Source organism: Podarcis pityusensis (assembly GCF_964106645.2).
Source record: "Podarcis pityusensis genome assembly, chromosome: 14".
Classification (NCBI taxonomy): domain Eukaryota; kingdom Metazoa; phylum Chordata; class Lepidosauria; order Squamata; family Lacertidae; genus Podarcis; species Podarcis pityusensis.
The window spans coordinates 50,874,623-50,902,031 of NC_138039.1; the positions used below are offsets into that span (position 1 = coordinate 50,874,623).

Below are 27,409 nucleotides of genomic sequence, written 5' to 3' on the forward strand. Positions count from 1 at the left end.
AGTATAACTGCGAACAAGAATGAAGAAGAAGCCACGAAGCAGGTGGATACTCAGCCTGAGAAGTGGTTTGTCAGTAAACACACCCAGGCACTCCCAACTGATGCCTATGGAAATCTTGAGTTCCAAGGTGGAGGCCACACCAACAAGTCCATGGTATGTGGTAACCTCTATTTCACCAATAGAGACAATATAGCCCAGTGAAGAGAGGGGTAGATTTCCGAAGCCTGGCAAGGGGAATGTCCTTAGAGTGGCTGGGGAAACCCAGCCAGATGGGCAGGGTATAAAAAATAAATAGAAAGATGATATTATTATTATTATTATTATTATTATTATTATTATTTATTAGACAATGACCAGATTCCAGTTTTTGTTTAAAGTGAGTTTGGGAAAGTGGATTCTTCCTTTGCAACTAGACCACATTGAGGGAAGCCCAAAATGTTAAGACTGCTGACATTTGTGAAGCAGTGAAGATAAAAGGAGGCTTCCCAGTAAGCAAGGATAGGGGAATCCTCCATATAGCAATTGGAGGGGAAAGGGTCAATTAAGCCCTTCTTCCTTACATCTGGATTTAGAGATGCGTTTTTGCTGTTGTTACAGCTATCAATTGTATCATCAAAAGTGGCACAGTCCTGTCCCCCATAGTCCACCTTTTGTTTAGACTGGGCAAAGACACCTTGTGTCTTTGGAAGGGAGCTGAGCTCCTCCCCCTCCCCCTCTTACTCTTGAACATTCGCTTGGTCTTTGATGGGGCCACAAGACGCCTTGCTGTTTATGTTGCATTACTGATACCTCTGATTCGCCTGCGCACGTGCAGAGGAGCAGTATCTTAGAATGATCATAGAATCGTAGAACTGGACTTCCGGGGGCGGCGCGAACGGCAATGGCGGTCCTCTTCTGAACGGGAGAGGAGGCTCCGCAGGCAACGGGTCGTCCGCTACGGCGAAGCGGAGACCCACTCTGGAAAACCCCAGGCGGCAAGAGCCTGGGGTCTTGAGGCTCGGTGGGCGCCTTGAGCGACCCTCCAAGTGCAGAAGGAACCCCGTAAGGGGCTCCGGAGCGCGGAGGGGGGTTGCGGCGCTGAGAGCTGTTTCACAGCCTGAGGAGCGAAGCCGCGCTGCTACTGTCGGTGAGCGCTGATCCCTTTTCCTGCTAAATTACGGATTCGGACGAAAAAGCAACTAACTTGTGAGTAAAAGACTGAGTCACTTGAATTTGAGACTTTAAAGGGAAAATTTAAATTGGCTTGAACTTGGCTGAAAGCGGAGAGACGTGGAAGCAGGAAGTCCGTCTTCCGCAGCCATTGAACTTGAAAAAAGCAATTAGCTGGAGGAGTGGAGGCTGAAAGAAAGAGATTTTAAGTTTTACAGATCTAAGCATCTATTGAACTTGCATCTTAAAGTAAAGACTTTAAGCTAAAGATTTGGGATTTTTACTTGCACTTGACTTTCCTCCTTTTATTGGATTACAAATTAGAAGGTGAAACCCAGAGTCAGGAGCTGCCTGAGCACTAAGGGAGCTGTCAGCACTGCAGATTTGGATACTGTATATTGGAACTTGAAACAATCTGAGGGTATTGAGACCTTTTAAATTTGAAACATTCTTTTTGGAGATAAATAAGCACTGTCTGCAACAAAGTGACTATTTATAAACTCTGCTAAATATTTGTACTTGAAGGTTCTTGGACATTAAATCAGACTCTGAAAGACAGATTAAGCTCCCTCTAGAGGATTGGACTAAAACAGTGACTTTACATGCGCTTTTTACTTTCGATTCCCTTGCTGTTTGCTTGCTCTGGACCTTTCCATTCCCATGGGAATAACTCAGTGTGACCTTGACTGACAGATAACGTTGGAATGAGTGGCACAAGAAAAAGAGGGAGAGCTAAACAAACAACTTTAACAACTCTAACCTCAGCCTCACAGACACGTAGATCATCTGTGCCTACTTTGCCCTCAGAAGTGGAGGGAGAGGGCGAAGCAGAGCAGTTACAATTGGAAGATATGGCCTCAGGAGCATCTGTTTCTGTTCTAGACAAAATTTTTGAAAAATTGGAAGCTTTGGACAAGAAAGTAGATGCGCAATCAGCAAAGATTGACAAAAACACAGAATGTCTAAATAAATTAACCACACAAGTGGCACAGAATGCACAAGCAATTGGACAGTTAACGGAGGCCTCAGCAGAAAATCGGAAATTGACTGAGGACACTAGACAAAAATTAGAAAATTTAGAGCAAGAGGTAAGACCACTCACTAAACAAGTTGGGGAACATCAGATTTATCTCTCTATGATAGAACTGCGAAACCGTGAGAGCAACTTAAGGATTAGATCACTACAAGAGGCAGAAGAAGGACACCTAACTGAGTTTTTGACCAAAGAATTCTCCAAGTTCTGGAACTTGGAAGAAAAGGACTTTAAAATCGTGTCAGCTTTCAGACTTGGAAGATTCATAAAGAAGGAGAGGCCCAGAGACTGTTTGATAACATTGAGATCAAAGGAGGAAAGGGATAAGATTTTGGGACTACATTTTGTAAAATCACTGGAGGTCTTGGATAGAAGAATTGAAATTTATAAAGATATCCCAAGACTACTGCTTGATCTTAGAGCCGCCTATTCTGAACTTGTTAAACTACTAAGGAGTAACGCAATTCCATTCAGGTGGGAATTTCCCCAAGGAATATCTTTTACCTTTAGAGGGAGAAAGGTTAAAGTAAGAACATTGGAAGAGAGAGACAAATTCCTGTCTACATACGGAGAGGACCTTCAAAAAGGAATTGAACTACCTTCTGGGCCTGAGGCAACGCCAGTACCAACATCAGCATCTGTGGAACCTGAAGATCCTGAGAAGATACCACCCCTTGAAAAATAACCAGATAGTTCAGGATGTCTCTGCAACTGTTGAGCTGGAATATTAATGGTTGTAACATTCCGGAAAAAAGGAAGAAAATATTTCATATATTAAAAAAAGAACAATTGGACATTATTTGTTTACAAGAAACACATGTGACGAGGCTCCACAGAAAAGTGTTAATAAACAAAAGATTGGGCCAGGAATTTGTATCGTCCGACAAAGTTAAGAAGAGAGGTGTGGTGATATATGCAAAAGAGAGCCTGTCACCTAAATTCCTATTTAAAGATGAATATGGAAGAATTTTGGCTATTGAGATACAATATCAAGGAGAGAAACTGCTGATATTAGGAATCTATGCACCTAATGAAGGGAAATCGGAATTTTACAAGAAGTTGCAGGAGACAATGCTGGACTATCTAGACTACAACAACATCATAATGATGGGAGATATGAATGGGGTCGTATCAACTAACATGGACAAGTCACAAAGTCAAAATGTTACAAAAGACGGCAGACTACCTAAAACCTTTTTTGAAATGACTGACAATATGGATTTGATTGACATTTGGAGGACAAAGAACCCACTAGGAAGAGAGGGAACATTCTTTTCTGAAGCCCAACTGACCTGGACAAGAATCGACCAAATATGGATTTCTAGAGGCCTGGCACCTAAGGTCAGAAAAGTGGAAATCTGCCCAAAGACCTGCTCCGACCATAATGCAGTAAAGATGGATATGACACTATTACCAACTGGATCCTTTAGATGGAAGATGAATGACAATTTGTTTAGAGATCAGGAAATTACCAAGAAGGCCCAAAAAGTTTTGAAGGACTATTTTGAGATAAATATGAATAATATGGTGGAAAAAAGAATAATCTGGGACGCAAGCAAAGCTGTAATGAGGGGATTCTTGATACAACAGAATGCAGTAAAGAAAAGAACACAAAATGAGAAAAAAGATAAGATTTTGGATAAAATAAAAGAATTAGAGAAAAAATTAAGAGTGAATCCGAAGTCACAGCCAACTCTGAGAGAAATTAAACTTTATCAAACACAATATTCTAAATTGATAAATCAGGAAATTGAATGGAAGGTTAAATTAATGAAACAAAAAACGTTTGAGTCGGCGAATAAATGTGGAAAACTGCTAGCTTGGCAGCTGAAGAGAAGACAAAGATTAAATACTGTTACAAACTTAGAGGTTGATGGAAAAAACATTCAGAATCCAGTGGACATCAGAAAGTGTTTCCAGAGATATTTCAAAAAATTATACACCCAAGGGCCGCAAGATGATGCTGAGATTAAACAATTTTTGGTAAAAAACGGACTATCTAAATTGTCACAAGAAAATAGGACAATCCTGAATTCTAAAATAACACGACAGGAGATCGAACAAGCCATCCAGAACATGCAACTTGGCAAATCTCCAGGACCAGATGGGCTGACCTCCAAGTACTATAAGACATTAAAAGACTATTTGATACAACCTTTGATGGAGGTCAGCAATGAAATTATGGAGGGGAGGAGGGCACCGGAGTCGTGGAAGGAAGCGTTTATCACATTAATACCAAAGTCGGAAGCCGAAAAGACACAACTTAAGAACTACCGTCCCATCTCTCTTTTAAATGTGGATTACAAAATATTTGCAGACATTTTGGCAAATAGATTTAAAAAAGTTTTAAATGAAGTAATTCATAAGGACCAGGCCGGCTTTCTCCCAGGAAGACATCTGTTTGCTAATACAAGGAACATTATTGACATTTTGGAACTTTTGCAAACAGACATAAATACAAAAGCAGTTTTAATCTTTATAGACGCGGAGAAGGCCTTTGACAATATCTCCTGGAAATTTATGATGGGAAATTTAAAAGAGATGGGAGTGGGACGGGGTTTTGAGAATGGGATCGGGGCGATATACTCAGAACAGAAAGCTAAACTGATAGTTAATAATGTGGTTACAGAAGAGTTTAAAATTGAAAAAGGGACACGACAAGGTTGCCCTATTTCCCCTTTGTTATTTATTTCGGTTCTGGAAGTGCTATTGAACATGATTAGAGAGGATCGGTTGGTGGAAGGAATTCAGGTCGGTCAGAAACAATATAAATTAAAAGCTTTTGCAGATGACCTGGTTTTGACCTTGCAGAAGCCAGAGCCCAGTACGAAAAGAGTATTACAACTGATTAATGACTTTGGTCGGGTGGCTGGATTTAAACTAAATAAACAGAAAACTAAGGTTTTGGGGAAAAACTTGACTGATACAGAGTCAGAACGGTTTCAGAATGAGACGGAACTTAATGTGGTTAAAAAAGTAAAATACCTAGGGGTAAACGTAACAGCAAAAAATCTAAGTCTATTTAAGGACAATTATGAAAAATGCTGGACAGAAATTAAGAGAGACTTAGATAGTTGGTCAAAATTGAAACTTTCTTTGTTAGGCCGAATTGCTGCTATCAAGATGAATGTATTGCCAAGGATGTTGTTTTTATTTCAAACACTTCAGGTCTTGGACAAAACGGGGTGCTTTCAGAAGTGGCAGAGAGACATTTCTAAGTTTGTCTGGCAGGGCAAAAAGCCCAGAATTAAGTTTAAGATATTAACTGATGCAAAACAAAGAGGGGGCTTTGCCCTGCCAGACTTAAAGTTGTATTATGAAGCCGCAGCGTTCTGCTGGCTAAAAGACTGGCTACTTCTTGAGGACACTGATGTGCTAGATCTGGAAGGGTTTAACAATGCTTTTGGATGGCATGCATATTTATGGTATGACAAGGTTAAAGCAAATAAGGCCTTTAAGAACCATATTGTCAGAAAATCATTGTTTAATGTCTGGATAAAATATAAAGACTTGCTGGAAAATAAGACACCAAGGTGGCTTTCACCTTTGGAAGCCAAGGCCCGAAAAAGACCCAATATGGAGGCTAAATGGCCAAAATATTGGGAAATACTAGAAAAGGATGGAGACAATTGGAAATTGCAGAGTTTGGAGAAAATGAAAGACAAAGTGCGAGATTGGTTACATTACGCTCAGATTAAAGAAGTTTTTAAAAATGATAAAAAACTAGGGTTCCAGGTGGAGAAATCGAAATTAGAAACAGAATTGTTAGAACCAAAGATTAAGGTACTTTCAAGGATGTATAACTTGCTGTTGAAATGGAATACACAAGATGAAACGGTTAAATCGGCTATGATAAGGTGGGCACAGGACATTGGGCATAATATCATGTTTGAAGACTGGGAGAGGTTGTGGAACAATGGATTGAAATTTACTGCATGTAACGCTCTGAAAGAAAATGTAATGAAAATGATTTATAGATGGTATATGACCCCAGTCAAACTTGCCAAAATTTACCACCTGTCTGATAATAAGTGTTGGAAATGCAAAGAGTGCGAGGGAACGTTCTTCCACCTCTGGTGGACTTGCCCTAAAGTGAAGGCGTTCTGGGAAATGATTTATAATGAACTGAAAAAGGTATTTAAATATACCTTCACTAAGAAACCAGAGGCCTTCCTTTTGGGTATTGTCGGCCAAGGGGTGGCAAAGAAGGACCAGACATTTTTTATGTATGCAGCAACAGCAGCAAGGATACTTCTCGCAAAACATTGGAAAACTCAAGATCTACCCACACTGGAAGAATGGCAGATACAACTGATAGACTACATGGAACTGGCTGAAATGACCGGCAGAATCCGTGACCTGGGAGAAGAGAGGATTGAGGAGGACTGGAAGAAATTTAAGAACTATTTACAAAAGTATTGTAATTTGAGTGAATGCTAAACAAGACGCTAGATTAAAATAACTGAGCACCACTAAATTTAGAAGTTTTTAAGAAAATAAGTAAGATTGTGAAACTTAGCTCCTTTTGAGAATTATAAGATTATGAAATATAAGGGATATAAGAATTTTAAATAAGATGATAAATTGCTGACAAAACGTTATAACGATGAAAATGGGAGCGGGAGATGTGAGGAAGTCTAAAGAAAATGTGAAAATATGTTAAGATCAATGTTACATTGTTTATTATGTTTATTTTTATTGTAAAACTTAATAAATTGCCTTAAAATAAAAAAAAAAGAATCGTAGAACTGGAAGGGACCCCAAAGGTCATCTTGTCCAATCCCCTGCAATGCCAGAATCTCAGCTAAAACCTATCATGAAACTCTGCATTGCATTATGCTCGGGGCCATCAAATAAAAAAGAACAGCAGTGGATTTAGGATAGACAATAGAAAATATTTATTCATACAACACATACTTTCCTTTCTGCGAGACACAGTGCTGCTGGCCAGTGACTCTGATGGCTTTAAAAGGGAATTGAGTGATCAATCAATAGCTGTTAGTTGCATTAGCTGGCCAAACCTCCATATTCAGAGGGAGTGTACCTCCAAATGCTAGACGTTGGGGAGAAACATCAGGAGAGGGTCATGGCCTTCGTGGATTTGCTTTGTGTTCACCTGCTTGGCCAGGATGGGAAGCTAAACTTGGTGAACATTGGATCTGATTGAGGAGCATCTGATACATATATGCTGCTTAATCAACCAAACCCTCTAAGTGGTTTACATAAAACGACATGAAATATTCTTTTAAGATACTATTAAAATCACAGCTCAGAAAACAAATATACATAACATTTATCAAAACATAAGTAAAACCAGCAGTTTTGCAACAAATATACATATAAAACTACATATCTGGCCAAGAAGTTTTTAGCAGGCACCGAAAGCAAGACAGCAAAGGCACCTGCCTAATATCAGTGGACAGGGCGTTCCAGAGTTGACAGTGCTGCCACACTGAAGGATAAATTTCTTGCAGACGTTAAGTGGCACTTACAAAGAGCAGGCATGGATGGGGTAAAGAGATCCTTTAAGTAAGCTGATCCCAGCTGCTAAGCTGTTTGTGTCCACCTGCCTTGCAGTACATCCGAGTGTCATATGACACAAAGCCAGACTCGCTGCTCCACCTGATGGTGAAAGACTGGCAGCTGGAACTCCCCAAGCTCCTAATATCCATCCACGGGGGACTGCAGAACTTTGAGCTGCAACCCAAGCTGAAGCAAGTGTTTGGGAAGGGCCTCATCAAGGCCGCCATGACCACAGGGGCTTGGATCTTCACCGGGGGAGTCAGTACAGGTAAGAAGTGCGCTCTTAGCCTGCTTATTTATATGCTGACCTTTGGCTGATGAAAACTATGTTGAGAGATGAGCAGGGATTTAATCCAAGGGGCTGTAACTGTGTCATTTTCACCCAGAATGAATTAACTGTGCTGTGTGCTGTGTGCTCTTAAGAACAATGCAGCCTTCCATCCCCTTTCCTCTCCTCCCTTGGCCTGTGCTAGGAGCCTTGCCAGAGAGCTGTATGAAAAGGTTAAGGTACCCCTGCCCGAACGGGCCAGTCGTGTCCGACTCTAGGGTTGCGTGCTCATCTCGCTCTAGAGGCCGGGGGCCAGCACTGTCCGGAGACACTTCCGAGTCTCGTGGCCAGCGTGACGAAGCTGCTCTGGCGAGCCTGCACCAGCGCAGCACACGGAACGCCGTTTACCTTCCCGCTATAAAGCGGTACCTATTTATCTACTTGCACTTAAGGGTGCTTTCGAACTGCTAGGTGGGCAGGAGCTGGGACCGAACGACAGGAGCGCACCCTGCCGCGGGGATTCGAACCGCCAACCATGAGATCGGCAAGTCCTAGGCACTGAGGTTTTACCCACAGCGCCACCCGCGTCCCTAGAGAGCTGTATAAATCCCCGTTTAAGAACCCTGTCTGTTTCCAACAGCCGGTAGTCAAGGTTCAACAGACAACACAGTAACAAGAGATTTTTATACCATTTTCAGTTTTGCGTGGGACACCTCATAGAACAAAATGAAACGATGACATCCTGTGCTTTTTTATATTAAACCTTTGTCCATGTGGATCTTCTTATTGCCAACTTTTGAGTTTTAAAATACTAAACCACCTCAAAACAGACTGAGTCAGGGCAAAAAGTGGAGCGTCACATACAAAGGTGGAAGAAAAGTCATAACCTTGCAGGATATGTGAAGAACCTGGCCAGTGGAACCCAGACCGCCAACACTGGTTGCTTGATAAGGCAGGGTTTATTGTGCTCCTGTGCATGCGTGTGATAGAGGGAGGCTGGGAGGGTGACTGTGAGAACACACTTTTAATGAGCTGTGACTCTGGCATGCCCATCCATGCACACAACTGAAACGGAATGGGACTCAGTCCCAGTTAATAAGTTCCATCACTTTCATTGGGAATAAGTCAAGACTCACTTTTGCTGGGTGGAGGCTTAAAGTGCTCAATTCTTTCTAAAGATTTGGTGCATTTAAAACCTTTTAAGCAACCTTCCTGAAAACACTGAAGAACATGGTACCGGTAAAGTAAGGGCCCAGGTGTATGTGTCTCTTCCATTGAAGCAGATTCATAGCAAGTGCTCACTGGAGTATCCTAATAAATGAGAAATGAAGGGGGTGTTTTTACTGGAGAAGGCTCTTTCTGTCTCCCTCTGTGATGTATGCGGCTGCCCCCCAGGGAAGACTCTAACAGACTCGATCCCTCCTGTAGGTGTCATTCGCCACGTTGGAGATGCCTTGAAAGATCATTCTTCCAAGTCCAGAGGACGCATCTGTGCCATAGGAATTGCTCCGTGGGGCATTGTGGAAAACAAGGAGGATCTGATTGGGAAAGATGTAAGTTCCCACACATTCTGTGGATTTTTGCCAGATTCTCTTGTTCTCGCTGCCTTTGATTTGCTGGGATCCCTTGATTCTTATCAGCAAATCAGACAAAGCATTAAAGGGTTGCTTGTGTCGCCTTATGCAGCGCTGCATCCAAAGGTCAGGGCAGGAGTTTTGAAGGAAGGGGGAGGATGGTGGTTGCCACTTTTTGTGCATTCTTTTGTCAACCATGTTACAGGCAGAAATCAACAGGTGAAGCTTTCCCCAGCTCAGAGATATGCAGCACCATGTCCAGTCATTTAAGAGGAGGCAATCTTCACAGAGCTTTGGAGGCCCCTTCTCACAGGCCACATTCACACAATACATGTAAAGCCCTGAAGTTTATTATGGGTGCTAAGAGTTGTTAGGGGACCCCCCCCCCCAATTCCCCTCTAGAGAACTCCAGTTCCCAAAGTTCCCTGGGAAAAGGGGTTGGCTGTTAAATCGTTCGTTTTCTCTTTGCCTTTAGCCACATTTAGCTCAGGTTGAATGCAGTGCTAAATTATTATTATTATTATTATTATTATTATTATTATTATTATTATTATTATTTTATGTATACCCTGCTCATCTGACTGGGTTTCCCCAGCAACTCTTGGGCAGCTTACAGCATACATAAAAAGATAGTAAAACATCAAACATTAGAAACTTCCCGATACAGTGTGGCCTTCAGGTGTCTTCTAAAATCTGTGGAGTTCTTTATTTCCTTGACATCTGAAGGGTGTTCCACAGAGAGGGTGCCACTACTGAGAAGGCCTTCTGCCTTGTTTCCTGTAACTTCGCTTCTCGCAGGAAGGGAACCAGCAGAAGACCCTCGGTGGAAGACCTCAATGACCGATGATAATCTCTTAGCATGAGGGGGAGGGCCCAACTTTTTCTAGCCCAAGGGCAAGATTTTGTTCTGTGCGGCCTTCCGAGGGCCAGCTGCCAGCAGTGGTCAGGGCCAAGTGCAAAGGTGAGCAGAGCAATTACTGTGAATTTTGCCTTTGTGCAGCAGGCTGTTTTCTACACACTTGCAGATCCCTCTTTATCCTCCAGGCAAGCGAGAAGCATTGTCCTTCCAGCCAGCTGCAAAGCAGGACTGGTGTTGGGCGTGGCTTCAGAGCCTGGAGAGAGCCCCCCCACAAGTCAAGCAGAGAGGCTGGGGGGGGGGGAGCCCTGCATTTGGCCCCAAGGTCTAAGGATTCCCAGCCCTGGTTTAGTGTTACATGAATGACATATCCTCCAAGTGTCCCGATTTTCCAGGGACAGTCCCAGAATTACAAAAGCTATCCTGGCTTTTGATTTGATCCCATTTCCTCCACTAGTGCCACCGACACCAAGCTCCGGGAGGACGAGGAGCCGGCACTTCTCTGGAGCGACGGGGGGGGGGGGCAGCTGCCAGGGAGGGAGCAGCCTGTGGCCTCTCCAGGGCTGCTGCCAGCCTCCTCCCTTGGGCAGCTCATAGAGGAGGAAGAGAAGCCGCCAGCCCAGAGGCCCAGCCCCATGCGACGTGCCAGCTCTGAGGGGCAGGGGCCCCCTGGGTGGGAAACAAGGAGGAGCAGAGCACAAGGGGTCTTGTTGTTGTTTTTAATGCTTTGTGCAGCCGCATTTAATATTGCCCCTTTCTAAAATTTATTTATTGGTGTGTGCTTTTCTTTTTGTAAATCTACCAAAGAAAAAAATAAAATAAAACCAAGATTAAGGGGTTTTCTCAGGATGGTGGCGGGTGGGTGTGCTGTGTCCTGTTGCTGAAGGGGGGGGTGGAAATGCTCTGTAGGGAGCCTGGACAAAAATGGGAGATCAAGGAGGATCGGCTGGGGGGGGTGAGAAATGTCCCTATTTTCATCTGAGGAATGAATGAGGGCATGGAACGAGCCCCAGCTGCCCAGCTCCCCACTCCTCAAGGGAGGGCTCAGGCGTTTCCACTTGCAATCAAATGCGTGGATCAGAATATGGCTTATAATTCAGATTTTGCACATCTCTGGACAGTGTTCTTGTCTCTAAACATATAAAAATGCAATTTGAAACACATCTTTAAAGTTTAATCTGTTTTTAAATAAATGTTTATTTTGAAAGGAAATAAATATTCCAAAGTATGTGGTGTATGAATATGCAAATATTCATGGAAGTTTGAGGAGGGGTGGGGATGCAGATTAATTCGGTAGTGGGACAGAATAGGTTTATGCACAAACACATGCAACAATGACATTATGCACTGTCAAATCCACATTTAAAGTAACCACAGTTTCCCTGAATTTTTCAGACATAAACGGGACACTGCTTAGTATGAAAGCAATCTGCTCCTTGCTGCTGTGCCAGAGGAGCAGGGCAGGTGCAAGTCTGAGTATGGCTGGATTTCATTCATCTAGTGCTTTAGTATTAGGTCTCTTGTGTGCAGAAAAAAGCAGAATGCAAATATTAGTATCAGTAAATCTTAGTGTTTGGAGTCTTATGGCTTGGATAGCTGGGATAGAAGAGGAGAATTCAACAGCTGCATTTTTCTTATGCCTGTATGACAAGCTGCAGCTAGCAAACGTCTGCCTCCAACTTCACTCTTCCCCTTTGCACCCCAGACAGAATGAAGAGCTACCCAGTGGCTGACAGCTACAGTTGTACCTTGGAAGCTGAACGGAATCCATTCCGGAAGTCCGTTCTGCTTCCAAAACGTTCAACTTCCAAGGCGCAGCTTCTGATTGGCTGCAGGAGCTTCCTGTGCTCAATCGGTAGCCACAGAAGCCCCATCAGACATTCAGCTTCCAAAAGAATGTTCGCAAACCAGAACACTCTCTTCTGGGTTTGCAGTGTTTGGGAATCCAAATGTTCGACTGCTAAGGCGTTCGTCAACCAAGGTACGACTGTATACAGTCATACCTCGGGTTACAGACACTTCGGGTTAAATCTTTTCAGGTTGCGTCCTGCAGCAACCCCGAAGTAACAGAACGGGTTATGTCCGGGTTTCGCCACATGCGCAGACTCTCAAAATGCTGTCATGCGCATGCGCAAAAGCGGCGAATCGCGACCCGCGCAGACGCAGGTTGTGTTCTGCTCAGGTTGCAAACGGGGCTCCAGAATGGATCTCGTTGGCAACAGAGGTACCACTGTGTTCATCTGGGCCACTGAGATTGCCATTTACTACTCCAAAGACAGGAGCCTTTTATACTAAGCTGTCTTTCACTTTCTGAACGTGGCTTTACTGGAAATAGTGTTCAGAGGGGAGGTCCACATTGTAAACAGTTTTATACCAACTTAGCTTTATATCAGTGTTGGCTGAGCAGTGAGATCCTTAGCTTCAACTTTACTTCACACACCCACAAATTCACAAGAAGGCCTTAAGCAAGCCAGAACCTTTCTGCCCTCCCTTTGCACTAAGAAGATAATAATGCTGGCCTACTTTGCAAGTGAGGAAGGGCTGCTGACATAATGTACCGTATTTTTCGGACCATAGGACGCACTTTTTCCCCTCCAAAAATGAAGGGGAAATGTGTGTGCGTCCTATGGAGCGAATGCAGACTCCTCGGCTTCAGCGATAGCAATGCGAAGCCTCCGAAGCCTGCGCTCCGGAGGCTTCGCGTTGCTTCCGCTGAAGCCAGGAGAGTCTGCTCTTTGAGGCTGGCGGTGGGGGAAAGCAGCGCTTCCCCCATCGCCAGCCCCAGAGGATGGGGGGCAGCGAGAAGGCGCGCGACGCCTTGCCGCTACCCTCCAACCCGGCTTCGAGGCTGGCGGTGGGGAAAGCAGCGCTTCCCCCATCGCCAGCCCCAGAGGATGGGGGGCAGCGGGAAGGCGCGCGACGCCTTGCCGCTACCCTCCAACCCGGCTTCGAGGCTGGCGGTGGGGAAAGCAGCGCTTCCCCCATCGCCAGCCCCAGAGGATGGGGGGCAGCGGGAAGGCGCGCGACGCCTTGCCGCTACCCTCCAACCCGGCTTCGAGGCTGGCGGTGGGGAAAGCAGCGCTTCCCCCATCGCCAGCCCCAGAGGATGGGGGGCAGCGGGAAGGCGCGCGACGCCTTGCCGCTACCCTCCAACCCGGCTTCGAGGCTGGCGGTGGGGAAAGCAGCGCTTCCCCCATCGCCAGCCCCAGAGGATGGGGGGCAGCGGGAAGGCGCGCGACGCCTTGCCGCTACCCTCCAACCCGGCTTCGAGGCTGGCGGTGGGGAAAGCAGCGCTTCCCCCATCGCCAGCCCCAGAGGATGGGGGGCAGCGGGAAGGCGCGCGACGCCTTGCCGCTACCCTCCAACCCGGCTTCGAGGCTGGCGGTGGGGAAAGCAGCGCTTCCCCCATCGCCAGCCCCAGAGGATGGGGGGCAGCGGGAAGGCGCGCGACGCCCTCCCGCTACTCTCCAACCCTCCTGCGGGCTTTTGCGGGAGATGGGGGAATTCCCCCACCTCCCGCAAAAGCAGGCAAAAGCCGCGCGCTCTTTAAAGGGGCTCCGCGGCTTTTCTAGGAGGTGGGGGAATTCCCCCACCTCCTAGAAAAGCCCGCAGGAGCCACGCACCCTTTAAAGAGCGAGCGGCTCTTGGGGGCTTTTCCCCAAGGAGGGAGAAGGGACTGACTGGCCGAGTCAGTCCCTTCTCCCTCCTGCGGGCTTTTGGGGGAGATGGGGGAATTCCCCCACCTCCCGCAAAAGCCCGCAAAAGCCTCGTGCTCTTTAAAGGGGCTCCGCGGCTTCTGCTGGCTTTTCTAGGAGGTGGGGGAATTCCCCCACCTCCTAGAAAAGCCTGCAGGAGCCGCGCACCCTTTAAAGAGCGCGCTGCTCTTGGGGGCTTTTCCCCGAGGAGGGAGAAGGGACTGACTGGCCGTTTCAGTCCCTTCTCCCTCCTGGTCGGAAAGCCCGCAGGAGTCGCGCGGGGCTCCTGTGGGCTTTTGCGGGAGGTTGGGGAATTCCGCCACCTCCCGCAAAAGCAGGGAGAAGGTCTTGGAGTAGCGGACAGGCTGCGTGCAGCCTGTCCGCTGCTCCCAAAGCTGCGGGGGGGAAATCATATTTTTTTCCTTGATTTCCCCCCCTGAAAACTAGGTGCGTCCTATGGGCCGGTGCGTCCTATAGTCCGAAAAATACGGTACATGAAATGCTTCAAACCCTCTTTAAAGTGCCATGAAAATGCCAAGCAATTCAGAGCCCGTGTGGAAGAGTGTTTAGTGTGTTAGATATGGGGAGGCAGCCTAATCTACTTCAAAAGAAGAAAGAAAATAGAAGAATGGGGGTGTTGTGTGATGGCCGAGAGCTTTACAGGGCAAAAAACAAGTAAATGAATAACTGCCATGGTTTGCCTCCCCAAAGGATTCTGGGAATTCTAGTTTGGCAAGGTTTTTGAGAGATCTCTAGCTCCCTGATTACAGTTCCCAAAGATTCCTGAAGGAGATGAAATTACTGTTTAAGCTAGTTGAAGTCCAATATTCCCAGAATCCAGGTGCAAGTGCAAATATGACCCAGTTTTTATTTGTTTCTATTTTCTTTTTAAATTAAAAATGCCCTTTTCTTTTTGACAGGTGACAAGAGTTTACCAAACCATGTCAAACCCACTAAGCAAACTCTCTGTGCTCAACAGTTCCCATACGCACTTCATCCTGGCCGACAATGGCACCTTTGGCAAATACGGGGCAGAAGTGAAACTGAGGCGCCAGCTGGAGAAGCACATCTCACTCCAAAAAATCAACACACGTAAGTTGACCAGAGATATATAGCTCATTCACAAAACAGGTCACTGCTGAGTGCAGAATACAGTGGTGCCTCGCAAGACGAAATTAATCCGTTCCGCAAGTATCTTCGTCTAGCGGTTTTTTCGTCTTGCGAAGCAACCCTATTAGCGGCTTAGCAGATTAGCGCTATTAGCGGTTTAGCGGCTATTAAAGGCTTAGCGGCTTAGCGGATTAGCTGCTAAAAGGCTATTAAAGGCTTAGCGGCTTAGAAAAGGGGGGGGGAGCGGAAAAAAAATCTCAAGACTCGCAAGACATTTTCGTCTTGCGAAGCAAGCCCATAGGGAAATTCATCCTGCGAAGCGCATTGAAAACGGAAAACCCTTTCGTCTAGCGGGTTTTCCATCTTGCGAGGCATTCGTCTTGCAGGGCACCACTGTAACCTCATGGGTATAACCCCCTATCAAAAATCCGTAGAAGATCAATAGACCTTACCAGGGCCAAGCCAGCAATGAGGTAGCAGGATCCATAGGGCCATCTGCCCCCCAAGAAATGCATCACTCTTGGATCCTTATCCCCCCCCTTGTGCTTAATGCAGAGCTTCACTCCCCCTTCTTCCCTGGAGGGGGGCATTTTGTGGTTCATCTGAGATGTCAAAATGTCTTGGGCCAGCACTGGACCTTACTGGGAGAAGTCCAACAGGAAGAGCATGGGCATCTTTCCTCTGGGAGGCCATTCCTCAGTTTCTGTGGGGGCACAACGTAAGAGTGCAGGTGCTGGCGACTCCTGCTTTGCCTCCCCTGCCCATGCACTTGCCCACCGCTGCCCAAGAGTGATGAAAGTGGCTGGCAGAGTGGGCTGTATTCGTGGTGGTGAATGCAGGTGTATCACCCTGAGCAAATGCAGCAAGGAATCATGGGAAATGCCAGTTTCCTGCCATGGATGCCTATATGATGCCCATGGCTGGTAAATACACATTTGTTGCACCCACATGTTATATGTATTGACTTGTAAGTGCATATTTATTTGTTTATTGGCCTCAGCTGCCAGCACTTTCTGTCTTCTGTAGATGTGCAAGCGCACTGGTGGTCTGAGGCAATATATCCTGTATAAATAGAATGGGTCCTCTTTCTTTCTCTGTTCTTTGTACACTGAATTACACCACTGCCTGTGAAATCAGTGCCCTGAATCTGAAAACATACCGAAACTAACAGGCCTTCTACTGCCAGACCCATATTAAAAACTGTGCATGGATGCTAATTGCTGCATTTGTTGGCAATTCTGGCAGAAAGGTGGAGGCATCTGCTGGGCACATAGGTTGACTTGCCAGCTCAGGCTCAGAACCTGCTCTGGTGCCCAGGCTCAATCCCAAAATATGGTTAGGGAGGTGTTTCTCTCCCTCTCCTGTAATTCTAGAAGTGTGGCTTATCCCATGAAAATGAGAGGTGGTCATTTTGGGACATAAATATGGAGTTTGTTGCGACAAGATGTGAGGAGAGCTTAGTTATCTTTAAAAATGGATAAGAGAAATTCATGGAAGAGGAGATGAGGCCTGTCTGTGGCTTCTCACCAAGATGACTCTATGGAGCCTCCTTGTTCAGAAGCAGCAGGCTGCTGAATACCAGCGCTGTGGAACAACAATACTTCCTGCTTGATCCTCAGAAGCAGGGCGTTGGACTTTGTGGAAAGCATGGCCTCCATGGGGCCATCCCTGAATAAGTTTGGCCCAACTCATAGTCGTGAACATGCCTTAGACCTGGTGTTCACCTCTATGGATGTGGGTGATCTGACACTAAGTAAAAGCAAAACAAAAGCCATGGTTGGATCACTTCCTGGTGCAACTGGACTTCTCTGCGCCCCTTCCCCTCTGCAGAGCGGTGGGACCGATTCTGATGGTCCACCCCTGCCACTTAATAGATCCAAATGGTTTCCAGAGAGTGGAAGGGGATGTGTTATCCCATGTTGATGGCCTTTCAGCTGATTCCCTGGTGGTCCGCTGGAAAGCAGAGTTAACCAGGGCTATCAACTGTCTGGCTCTGAAGCGCCCTCTCTGATTGCATGGAGCCCGGACAGCCCCGTGGTTTTCCGTAGAGCTAAGGGCGATGAAACAATCGCTGAGACGGCTGGAGCACCGGTGGCGGAAAACTCATTCTGAATCCGACAGGACACGGGTTAGAGCTCAACATTGAGCCTACCAAGTGGCGACAGCAATGGCGAAGAGGACCTTCAATTCAAAGTGTTGGTGCTGACCTTTAAAGCCCTAAACAGCCTCGGCCCAGTATACCTGAAGGAGCGTCTCCACCCCCATCATCCATCCCGGACACTGAGGTCCAGCTCCGAGGGCCTTCTGGCGGTTCCCTCGCTGCAAAGAAGTGAGGTTACAGGGAACCAGGCAGAGGGCCTTCTCGGTAGTGGCACCTGCCCTGTGGAACGCCCTCCCATCAGATGCCAAAGAAATAAACAACTATCTAACTTTTAGAAGACAGCCCTGTTTAGGGAAGCTTTTAATACTGGATGAGTCATTGTATTTCAATATTCTGCTGGAAGCCGCCCAGAGTGGCTGGGCAAACCTAACCAGATGGATGGGGTATAAATAAAAATTATTGTTGTTGTTATTATTATTATTATTATTATTATTATTATTGATGGACCATTGGCCTGATACAGCAGGGCTCCTCTTATCATTCTTATGCCAGCTGGTGAGAGTGCCTCTGAGCATGCCCAGAGTGTCCCTGGGGACTAAGTAAGCGCAGTTTTCCTCCACCTTTCTGACCCAGCACAGGTTACATCCAGCTGGAAAACTGCTGATTGCTGAGTGATCATGACACACATCAGTTCCTGGGGGACTTGGTTCTGGCATCCTTTGCCCTACTTGGCCCAAAAGCCAAGGTGGGACTTTCACCCTTTTTTCCACCCACCTGCTGCCACAAACTCATAACTACATTTTAGCTTTAGATCCCCTTTTTGCAGAACAGGAGTCATAACTGCCCCTTTCTAGGGGTCAGACAAGGTGTGGTATTAGAGGTGTCTGAATACATTTCAGTCGTCTTTTGATTTACAAAGAGTAGCTGCTGAAAGTAGCCAAGCTGTGGGCTCCTCTGGATGACCACTTTTTTGAGTATTCAAAGCTTGTACAAAGGTTAGACCATGTCTAATCTTGAATGAGCATTTGTTCTGATGTATTTCAATCTCTCCTGCAAAACAGTGGCACTTGGAGGGTCAACTCTTTTCATGCAGTTCATTTTCCTGATTAAAATCATTGGCAATTAAAGAAACAAAACAAAACCTATGTGTGAATGGACTGCCTATTTGATGGAGCTCAGCAGTGGAAGCGGGATATTGGTGACCTGCCTCATGAACCACTTCTGTGCGCATAGGGTCCATTAAAGTACCCAGGGGGTCGGAGTTCCTTATCCGGAGGCTACAAAGTCTGACCTTTTGAGCCCCACAATCTTCCAAGCGCCCCTGTGATTCTGCTTAGTTAGGGCCGGCCCTATCATTAGACAGAATGAGGTGTCCACCTCAGGCAGCAGATGGTAGCCCTTCCAGAGCCCTTCTCTTGGAAGGCAGAGCTGTATATGGCACATGGCCTGTCTCTGGTCCGCTATACTAAGCTGCCACCTCAAAGTGCAATACAGGATGCAAGATTCAGCTGCCGCTCCAGCTGGCTTCTATATGTGGAATGGAGAGAGAGAGAGAGAGAGAGAGAGAGAACATACCATCTTGCCTTTCACCTCAGGCAGCAAAATGCTTGGCCCATGGATGAGGCATGGGGAGCCTGTGACACTCTAGGGTCACATTCATACCATACATTTAAAGGGTCACAATACCACTATAAATAGCCCCCCAAAGAATTATGGAAGTCATTCTTTGTTATGGGTGCTGGGAGTTGTTAGGAGACCCCTATTCCCCCCACAGAGCTACAATTTCCAGAGTTCACTGGGAAGAGGGATTGGTTGTTAAATTGCTCTTGGAATTATAGCTCTCAGCACCCTTAACAAGCTCCAGTTCCCAGGATTCTTTGAGGGAAGCCACAGCAGTTCAAAGTGGTAGTGAAGTGCTGTAGAGTGTGGTGTGAATGTGGCCTGGGTTTTGTTGGACTCTGATCAGCCAGTATGGCCAGGAGTCAGGAATGATGGCAACTGGAATCCCACAGCATCTGGAGGGCCACTGGGTTTCTCACCCCTCCGTAGAGAGACGTCTAAATTAAGGGTATTGCTGGTTTGGAAGTAGGGATATGGTGCTCAAAGTGTTCTCTCCCCCATTTGTCTAATGTGCATTAAAAAGAGAATGTGGGTTTTCTTCTGCTTTTTGTTGTTGTTCAGCTTTTACTACATCTTGAGACTAATCTCCTTATAACTCTGCCTGACCCCCAGCATTTTGAATTTAAGCACCTACTTCCTGAGGACATATCATGCCAAGTGCAAGATCATTATTTTCCTACTTTTAGTCCTCCAACTTCCTGACATGTGACCAAGTCTGCCTGGATCCTGTGACCTATGGGCTTCCCTTTGTCATCCTATGCCTGGAGATCACAGTGAGGCAGGGACAGCAAAGGGGTGCTCAGCTGTCGTCTCCAACGCCGACCGACCATTATTTGCATCCTAACAATAAACAGCTGGTAGTGCTCCTTAGGAGAGCCTTTAGATGGCTGTCACTTTACAGGCAGCATGTCTACACAACAAACACATGCCATTTCTATGCCACTGTAACTGCTGTGCCCTCTGTTGAGTTTTACAAGCAGGTTCTGCTGTTCATCAAAAGTACTGTGCAGTTTCACAGATTATTCAGCAGCTTCTCCTTGTCTTATGCCCTGGTATTTGTACAGCATCCTGCTTCATTGAGAATCTGAAGTTTCCACCCTTTCAAAACATTCACTTGGTGTTTAATGGCCTGCTTGGTTTGTCCTACAGGGCTGGGGCAGGGGGTCCCTGTGGTTGGACTGATAGTCGAAGGTGGTCCCAATGTGATATCCATCGTCTTGGAATGCCTGCGTGAAGAGCCGCCACTTCCTGTTGTGATCTGTGATGGCAGCGGACGAGCGTCAGACATCTTATCATTTGCACACAAGTACTCAGAAGAAGGAGGGTAAGAATAACTGACATGTTAGAATTGGTGTAATGTAGTGGTTAGGAGACTGAGTCCCTATTCATACATAGTGCCAAAGCATGCTGTGACCAGTTACACAAAGAATGTTGTGCCTGTGCACACTCTCCTTCCTCTTGCTTACCTTATTTCCATGTTCTTGAGAAACCACAATTTGCCATTGTCCCGGTGCGCACTTATCACTGAACTTAGCACTATGTGAACAAGCTTGATCAAGCCATGAGCTCGAGTGCCCCTGCTCCCCGAGCACATGCCAGAGGAGATGGGAAGCACCTTGGTTTAACCTAACCACAGTTTGCTGCTACATACAAACTTGGACAAATTATGTTTAGTTTCAACTTTAAACTTTATTGAAACAAGCCATGGCTAAACCATGATTTCTGATCTTGACTTGTTTTGATGAACCATAGTCTAAAAGAAACCACCGTTTCAGCTTTGGAGCTTAAACAGGGAAGTGGACACTTCCAATCTCTTCCTTGTGGCTGGACTGGATGAGGAGAGGGGAGCTGAGAGTACTGAAGTTAGAGGCTTGTTCCTCATATGGAGCTAAACGGTGGGTTTAGTGTAACATCCAAACCAGACTTACGTTCAAACAAATCAAATAGTGCATGTGAAGACTAGGAGAGGAGGGAGTGCACAATGGAAGTCTTATTTGCATGGTGCAAAACCTGAGCTGTTGACCAAGGTTCCAATATTGTCTCCTCTATGAACTTGCTGGAGGACTTTCTGTCAGGGGTGAGAAACTTCAGGCTTAGGGGCTGAATGTGGCTCTCAAGCCTCTCTATCCAGCCCTTGTGACCTTCCCCAAGCTAAGACCCCTCCCCAGACCACACCCCTCACTAGCCCTGCTTCACACCCTTCACAAGTGTTTTTGCCTGGCTGGAATGCATCCTTCAGCTGCAATAATTCCTTGTGTGGATGGAGCAATGAAACCTCTGGCTTTTGCATGGCTGGGGTGTTACCTACTCTACATCTGTTGCTCTGCCCACGTTTGCTGCTGGACATGCCCAGCACAGCTAACGTGGTGTTGGACTAAGAACTGGGAGACCCGGGTTCAAATCCTCACTCAGCCATGAAGCTCACTGGGTGACCTTGGGCCAATTGCTGCCTCTCAGTCTAGCCTACCTCACATGGCTGTTGTGGAGATTAAATAAGGAGGGAGAGAACAATGTACAGCTCCTTGGAGAAAAAAGGTAGGCTATACATGCAATAACTAAATAAATGTGGCATCCAGAAAGTTGCCTGCAAGGGAATGCAGCCCTCAGACTCCAAAGAGTTTCCTCCCCCTGCTTTTTAGGCACTGCTCGGTTTCAGTCCTTTGTCCTCAAAGGAACAATCACTACAGCCTGTAGGCCAGATCCAATGTTAGTTTTGCTCACAGTAGACCCACTGAAATGAATGAGCACAACTATCTTTTAATGGGCCTACTCAGAGTAGGACTACCTTAGATACAACCCTTAATTCACAGGGTGGTTGCAAGGATAACCAAAATAATGTATGCAGGGAGCTTTGAAAACCCTCAGGTATTATATAAATGCTAAGTATTACATTATTTAGATGTATTAATAAAAATGGGAACTTCTTCAGTATGCTCCAGAGCAGATGTTCCATTTTTAAATATATTACTCACCAGCTTAATTTTCACAATTTCACCCCCACCACTTTTTTTAGAGAAAACCAAAGGCCTCTTCTCTCTGAGTTAACCTCAGAAGCTTCTTGCTGATCTGGCATCTCTGTGCTGGATCTCTCAGGCCCTGTCAGGCAAAGTCCAGGATCTGATGAAGGTTCTCAGGCTAAACAGCTTCCCTGATAACAGGGGCCTTTGGGGAGCTCTCTCACCTCATTCTGATTAGAGAGCAGAATTTCCCGAAACTCAGCAGGCCCACGAGTCTGAGTGAATTGCCTGCTGGCCAAATTGAAATAAGAGGGAATTGGCCAAGGTTAGAGGGCTCTCATCACAGTGTGCTCAGGGAGGAGTGAGATAGCTTTTGAAGTCTTTTTCAGCCACATCTGATGTACTAGGACCTGTTTTTATGAACTAGCAAAACACCTGGCAGTGTGGTATTGTAGGACATAGATCTGGAAGACGAGGGCTCACAACTCCCACTTGGCCATAAAGCTCACTGGGTGACCTTGGACCAGTCACTGCCTCTCAGCCTAACCTACCTTGCAGGGCTGTTGTGGGGAAGAACCATGTATGCTGCCTTGAGCAGCTTGGAGGAAAAGGTGGCATATAAATGCAATCAGTCAATCAATAAGAAATTAAGAGAGTAATTCTTAAATACATTGTTGTTGTTGTTGTTTAGTCGTTTAGTCGTGTCCGACTCTTTGTGACCCCCTGGACCAGAGCACGCCAGGCACTCCTATCTTCCACTGCCTCCCGCAGTTTGGTCAAACTCATGCTGGTAGCTTCGAGAACATTGTCCAACCATCTCGTCCTCTGTCGTCCCCTTCTCCTTGTGCCCTCCATCTTTCCCAACATCAGGGTCTTTTCCAGGGAGTCTTCTCCTCTCATGAGGTGGCCAAAGTCTTGGAGCCTCAGCTTCAGGATCTGTCCTTCCAGGGAGCACTCAGGGCTGATTTCCTTCAGAATAGATAGGTTTGATCTTCTTGCAGTCCATGGGACTCTCCAGACTCTCCTCCAGCACCATAATTCAAAAGCATCAATTCTTCGACGATCAGCCTTCTTGATGGTCCAGCTCTCACTTCCATACATCACTACTGGGAAAACCATAGCTTTTACTATACGGACCTTTGTTGGCAAGGTGATGTCTCTGCTTTTTAAGATACTGTCTAGGTTTGTATTCTTAAATACATACTTGGGTTAAAAGTGGGTCCTGGGTCTTTAAAAAGTTGAAGACTACTGTTCTAATTTGAGGGAATTTGTCATGCACATGACGTGGCTTTACACCATATGCTCAGACAAATAAAGATTAAACAGTTAGAATTGGTTAAACTGGTTAAAATTATATAATGAAGACTTGCTCTGAGGAGAGCAACACAAGTTTGTACTCCAAGGGTTGTTTTCTGAAAACCAAACAAACAAATCCATTTGCCTTCATTTCTGAAGTCCAAGCATGAAAATATTTGTTTTCTGTTTTGTCTCTTGACTTTAGCATCATAAGTGAGTCTCTGAGGGACCAGCTGCTTGTCACCATTCAGAAAACCTTTAACTACAGCAGGAACCAAGCTCACCAGCTGTTTGTTATTCTCATGGAGTGCATGAAAAAGAAAGAACTTGTAAGCATCTTACACTTCACTTGCAAAACCAATTGAGTATCAGGGCCAAACATGGCATGGGGGACACTTCTCAAATGAGAGGCCCTGGGCACATTCTTTTTCAAGGAAAAGCAGCCAGAACCAGATCAAGGCCACTGCTGCACAGCGGGAGGAGAGAGCAAACCCTTTCCTCCCTGAGCCAGCTTGCTGCTGAAAAATCACACACCACGCGGTGGAGGAGGAGGAGGAGGAGGAGGAGGAGGAACACTCGTGATGGAAGCCACAGCCGGGGCAAAAGGGTGACAGGCACCTCCCAAAGCCTGACCCACCTTCCTCACTCGCAACCTCCAACCCTCACTTCTCGTTTGGACCCAAGAGTGAGATCTGAGGAGTTCCAGGGATAGGCAATGTGGTGCCCACCGTATGTTGTTGGGCTACAGCTCCCAAAATCCCCGATCATTGGTTTTGATGGCTAGGGCTAATGGGAGCAGGAGTTCAACGTTGTTATCTTTAAAATTGATTTGTTGCTCAATAATGATTTGGGACATCAGAGAGCCACTGCTGATCAGTGTGGGCAATATTGCCCTAGATCAGCCTTCCCCAACCTGGTGCCTTCTAAATGTTTGAACTATGACTAGAACTATGGACTAGAAAGACAAATGGGAATATGTTACTTAGCCTGATCCCATTTACATCCATGTTGGAGTGACACTGGTAGGGGAAAACCCCTCTTCCACATTAACTGGATTTAAGTCAATACCATTCTTTGGCTAATCAGCATTTTAGGACTTTGCCACCCCTTTAGATATTTAGCCAGTCACGTGGCACCACCATCTGGGCTAGTAGGGAAGCCCTTCTGATTACATAATCTGTCCATCAAGCTTCTTAAAGGCCTCCATCAGCAAATGACTTTTTTCGCATCTCCCTCCTCACAAAATAAAGTAAGCAAATTACAGAATGTACATTTTCCAGCAATAGCAATTAGAGGACATTTCCTCTTTTATTTATTTGTTTTTGACAAGAAGTTAGGAGACAAATTTGATCAGATTAAATATAAATCCCAGTGTTCCAGTCTGAGGATAAATTGTCTCCCTCTCCATCTCTCCTGTGCCAATTGAATGATACTCTTTATGGCTTTGCAGACCTCTCCATGGACCAGAGCAGCATATTATTTAAATACCAAGGCTACAATCCACGGCTGAGTGGCACAGCAGCCTATAAGGCAGCCTTATTCTACCTGACTATGCTGATTGGGGCGGATGGGAGTTGTAGTCCAGAACATTTGGAGGGCACAAGGTTGGCGAAGGAGAAAGGCTCAGGGCAGACATGATGGCAAAGTCCCGCTTGAACCAATCCTGCTGATACTCAACTTCACCCCACCAGTTTAGTTCCTGCCAATGCTTCTGCCGTGCAACACAGCTGTGTTGTGCAAGAGGCATGCTCAGAATCCTTGGAAGCCCTTCCCTGTGTCCTGTCTCCATCTGAGGCCTGGCAGATGGGCACGCATGATGACATGGCTTTCTTGGTGGCCAGACCTCATCTACAGAACACCATGTTCTGGGAAGCCTGCCTAGGGCAATGCTTGCCTGACTTCCTGAGCATGACCAAAATTTGACTTTTTGGGACTGCTTTGGGAGATATTGTGTTCAGTTGTTCGGAGCATCCCTGATACATGCAAGCAGTAGAGCTACACAGAAGAGCAGAGCTGCACCAGAGGGATATGGAGATGTTGTGCTTACACTTTCCCTTCACTTTTTGCTGAACTTTTAGATCACCGTGTTCCGCATGGGCTCTGAGGGGCAGCAGGATATTGAGATGTCCATCTTAACAGCTCTACTTAAAGGTGAGCTATCCAAGCAAGAATACGGAAAACTGATGAAATATATCACCTCCATTTGCATATCCGGCTAGCAAACCAACTGACTCATAAATCTCTAGGTTAATTATGTACCAAATGTTAAATGTTTATTTGGGCTCACTTAGAATATAGAGAAGCACAGCATCTAGAGGTTACATCTGCTACTGAATTTTCCATTACATTCTTTTTCCTGAACTTTTCCTTCTACCCTGAGATCATATGTGCTAGAAGATATTGTTTTTATTTTAATGCAACACAATAAATTATATTGATGGCCACTTGTGGTAAATGTTTAACAACTGATGGGAGGAGACGTATGCTAATGAAGTTTTTTGATAATCTAATATGACTCAGGACATGGAAGAAAAGAGGAGCCCTTCTTTGGTTTTAAAATTTGAACATGTTTGACTCTTGGCCTGTTCCACCTTCTGCAAATGGTTTACGCTGAATACAGAGTCGGCACAACCAGCCACGCTGACTTTCTTCATGCACAATGCATCCTCTATGGTCTGCTCCATGCAGCAGCGCTTGAACCAGCCATCCCATACACAAAGGCCACTAGGTGACCTGTAGGAGCAGTGATCTGATTTGCTGTGACCAAACAAGAGAACAGTGACATATGTGACAGCCTGTGTCTTCCTCAGTCACTCGGCCTTTCAACTGTGAGACAGCCACAATAGATCACAGTGCTGCATGGTGAGAAGTATTTCAGCAGCTTATGCAAAAGTTCACAGTGCTAAAACGTTTTCACTTTCAACTCAGTTCTTTGGATCCAAGCTATTGTTTTTGACAGCAGCTGCTACAGTCACCCAGAGGCCTCTGAACACTTCAGCAGCTCCTGGATGAGTAAGACATTAATGTTGCAAGCATGTGTGCCTCCCTGCATTCATACCTTCTGTGTCAGACGTGCATAGCAAGCATACCAGTGGAGACAGAGGAGATACGCAGTTCCCCACCAATTCTATGTTTTCAGTTCACTCAGTTTGCCAAAGATAGGAAAAAGACATCTCTCATTCTTGCCTCCCAGCTGAAGCTGTTTTTTTCTTGTAGCTTTTGAAACTAACAATTTGATATATTTCTTGAGGGAGAAAATACTTCCATCGTAGTGAGTAGGACTGGAGTTCTGATTTGCTTGCTTGCTTATTTAATTGGCAGAAAGCTGAGATTCTATACACTGAGTGGTAAATACTTGCTTGTTTGCTTAGGTACTAATGCATCTGCACCAGATCAGCTGAGCTTAGCACTGGCCTGGAACCGTGTGGATATTGCACGCAGTCAAATCTTCGTCTTTGGGCATCATTGGCCGGTAAATCTTTGCATAGAGAGGTTATTTGTTTTTTAAATAAAATAAAATGTCACCACACTCCCACTTCTAGGTTGGACAGCCATATGATTGGACATCAGGGATGATTGGGCAATTAGCAGTAGATCAGCACGGATTTCAGTAGCAAGTAAAGTTGCATCAGGGTGGGGAGAATCCTTGCAATTGCAGGTCTTGCGTGCTAATTGCTTCTTTCTCAGCCTCAGTGCTCCTCAACTGTAAAATGGAAGTATTAGGAGCACAGGAAGCTGTCTTCTACTGAGCCAGGCCATTGGTCCATCTAGCTTAGTGTTGTCCCCCAGAGTTTTGGGTAGAGGACATTCCCAGCCCGACCTGGAGATGCCAGGGATTGAACCTGGGGCTTTTTGCAGCCCCTTCCATCAGTCTTTCACCTGGTCTACTGGCCAGTTTTTTGTTAGAATCCCTGATGCAGACTGAAATGTTGATTGGTATATGCATAGGCAGGGAGATATGGGGCTCAGCAACCCCTGAACCTCCATTTCGTGTCCTGTTAACTGTAGCCATTGGGAAGCCTTGCAGTTACGGATGGGACAGCCCCAGAAAAGGAGAAGAAATCTCCGGCACCTCAAGCAAAAGCAGCAAGAGGGAAAGGAAAAGGCAAAAAGAAAGGTGGGAAACAGAAAGAAGAACCGGAGGAAGAAACAGATCCAAGGAAACTTGAGCTACTGAACTGGGTGAGCTTAAAAATGGCATTGCCCTTCCACTGCTCTGAACGCCAA

The 27,409-nt window shown here is 45.9% G+C and overlaps 1 protein-coding gene across 4 annotated transcripts in view; it reads left to right on the top strand.

Annotated features, from left to right (window-relative positions):
* Nucleotides 1-16: 16 nt before the first annotated feature.
* TRPM1 (transient receptor potential cation channel subfamily M member 1) overlaps nucleotides 17-27,409 on the top strand; it is a gene marked incomplete at its 3' end in the record, with an annotated part of 62,979 nt that continues 35,586 nt past the window's right edge. For 3 of the 4 annotated variants that reach the window (XR_013979371.1, XM_080980703.1, XM_080980702.1), the window contains exons 1-9: nucleotides 17-153; nucleotides 7,760-7,973; nucleotides 9,402-9,526; nucleotides 15,019-15,190; nucleotides 20,079-20,253; nucleotides 23,388-23,511; nucleotides 25,261-25,333; nucleotides 26,554-26,654; nucleotides 27,191-27,364. Coding sequence is in view for 3 of the 4 variants with exons in the window: in XM_080980703.1 (XP_080836829.1) it covers nucleotides 151-153; nucleotides 7,760-7,973; nucleotides 9,402-9,526; nucleotides 15,019-15,190; nucleotides 20,079-20,253; nucleotides 23,388-23,511; nucleotides 25,261-25,333; nucleotides 26,554-26,654; nucleotides 27,191-27,364 (1,161 nt within the window). Of the gene's footprint in view, nucleotides 154-7,759; nucleotides 7,974-9,401; nucleotides 9,527-15,018; nucleotides 15,191-20,078; nucleotides 20,258-23,387; nucleotides 23,512-25,260; nucleotides 25,334-26,553; nucleotides 26,655-27,190; nucleotides 27,365-27,409 lie in introns of those variants that run through there. The other variant, XM_080980705.1, reaches the window with a different exon arrangement.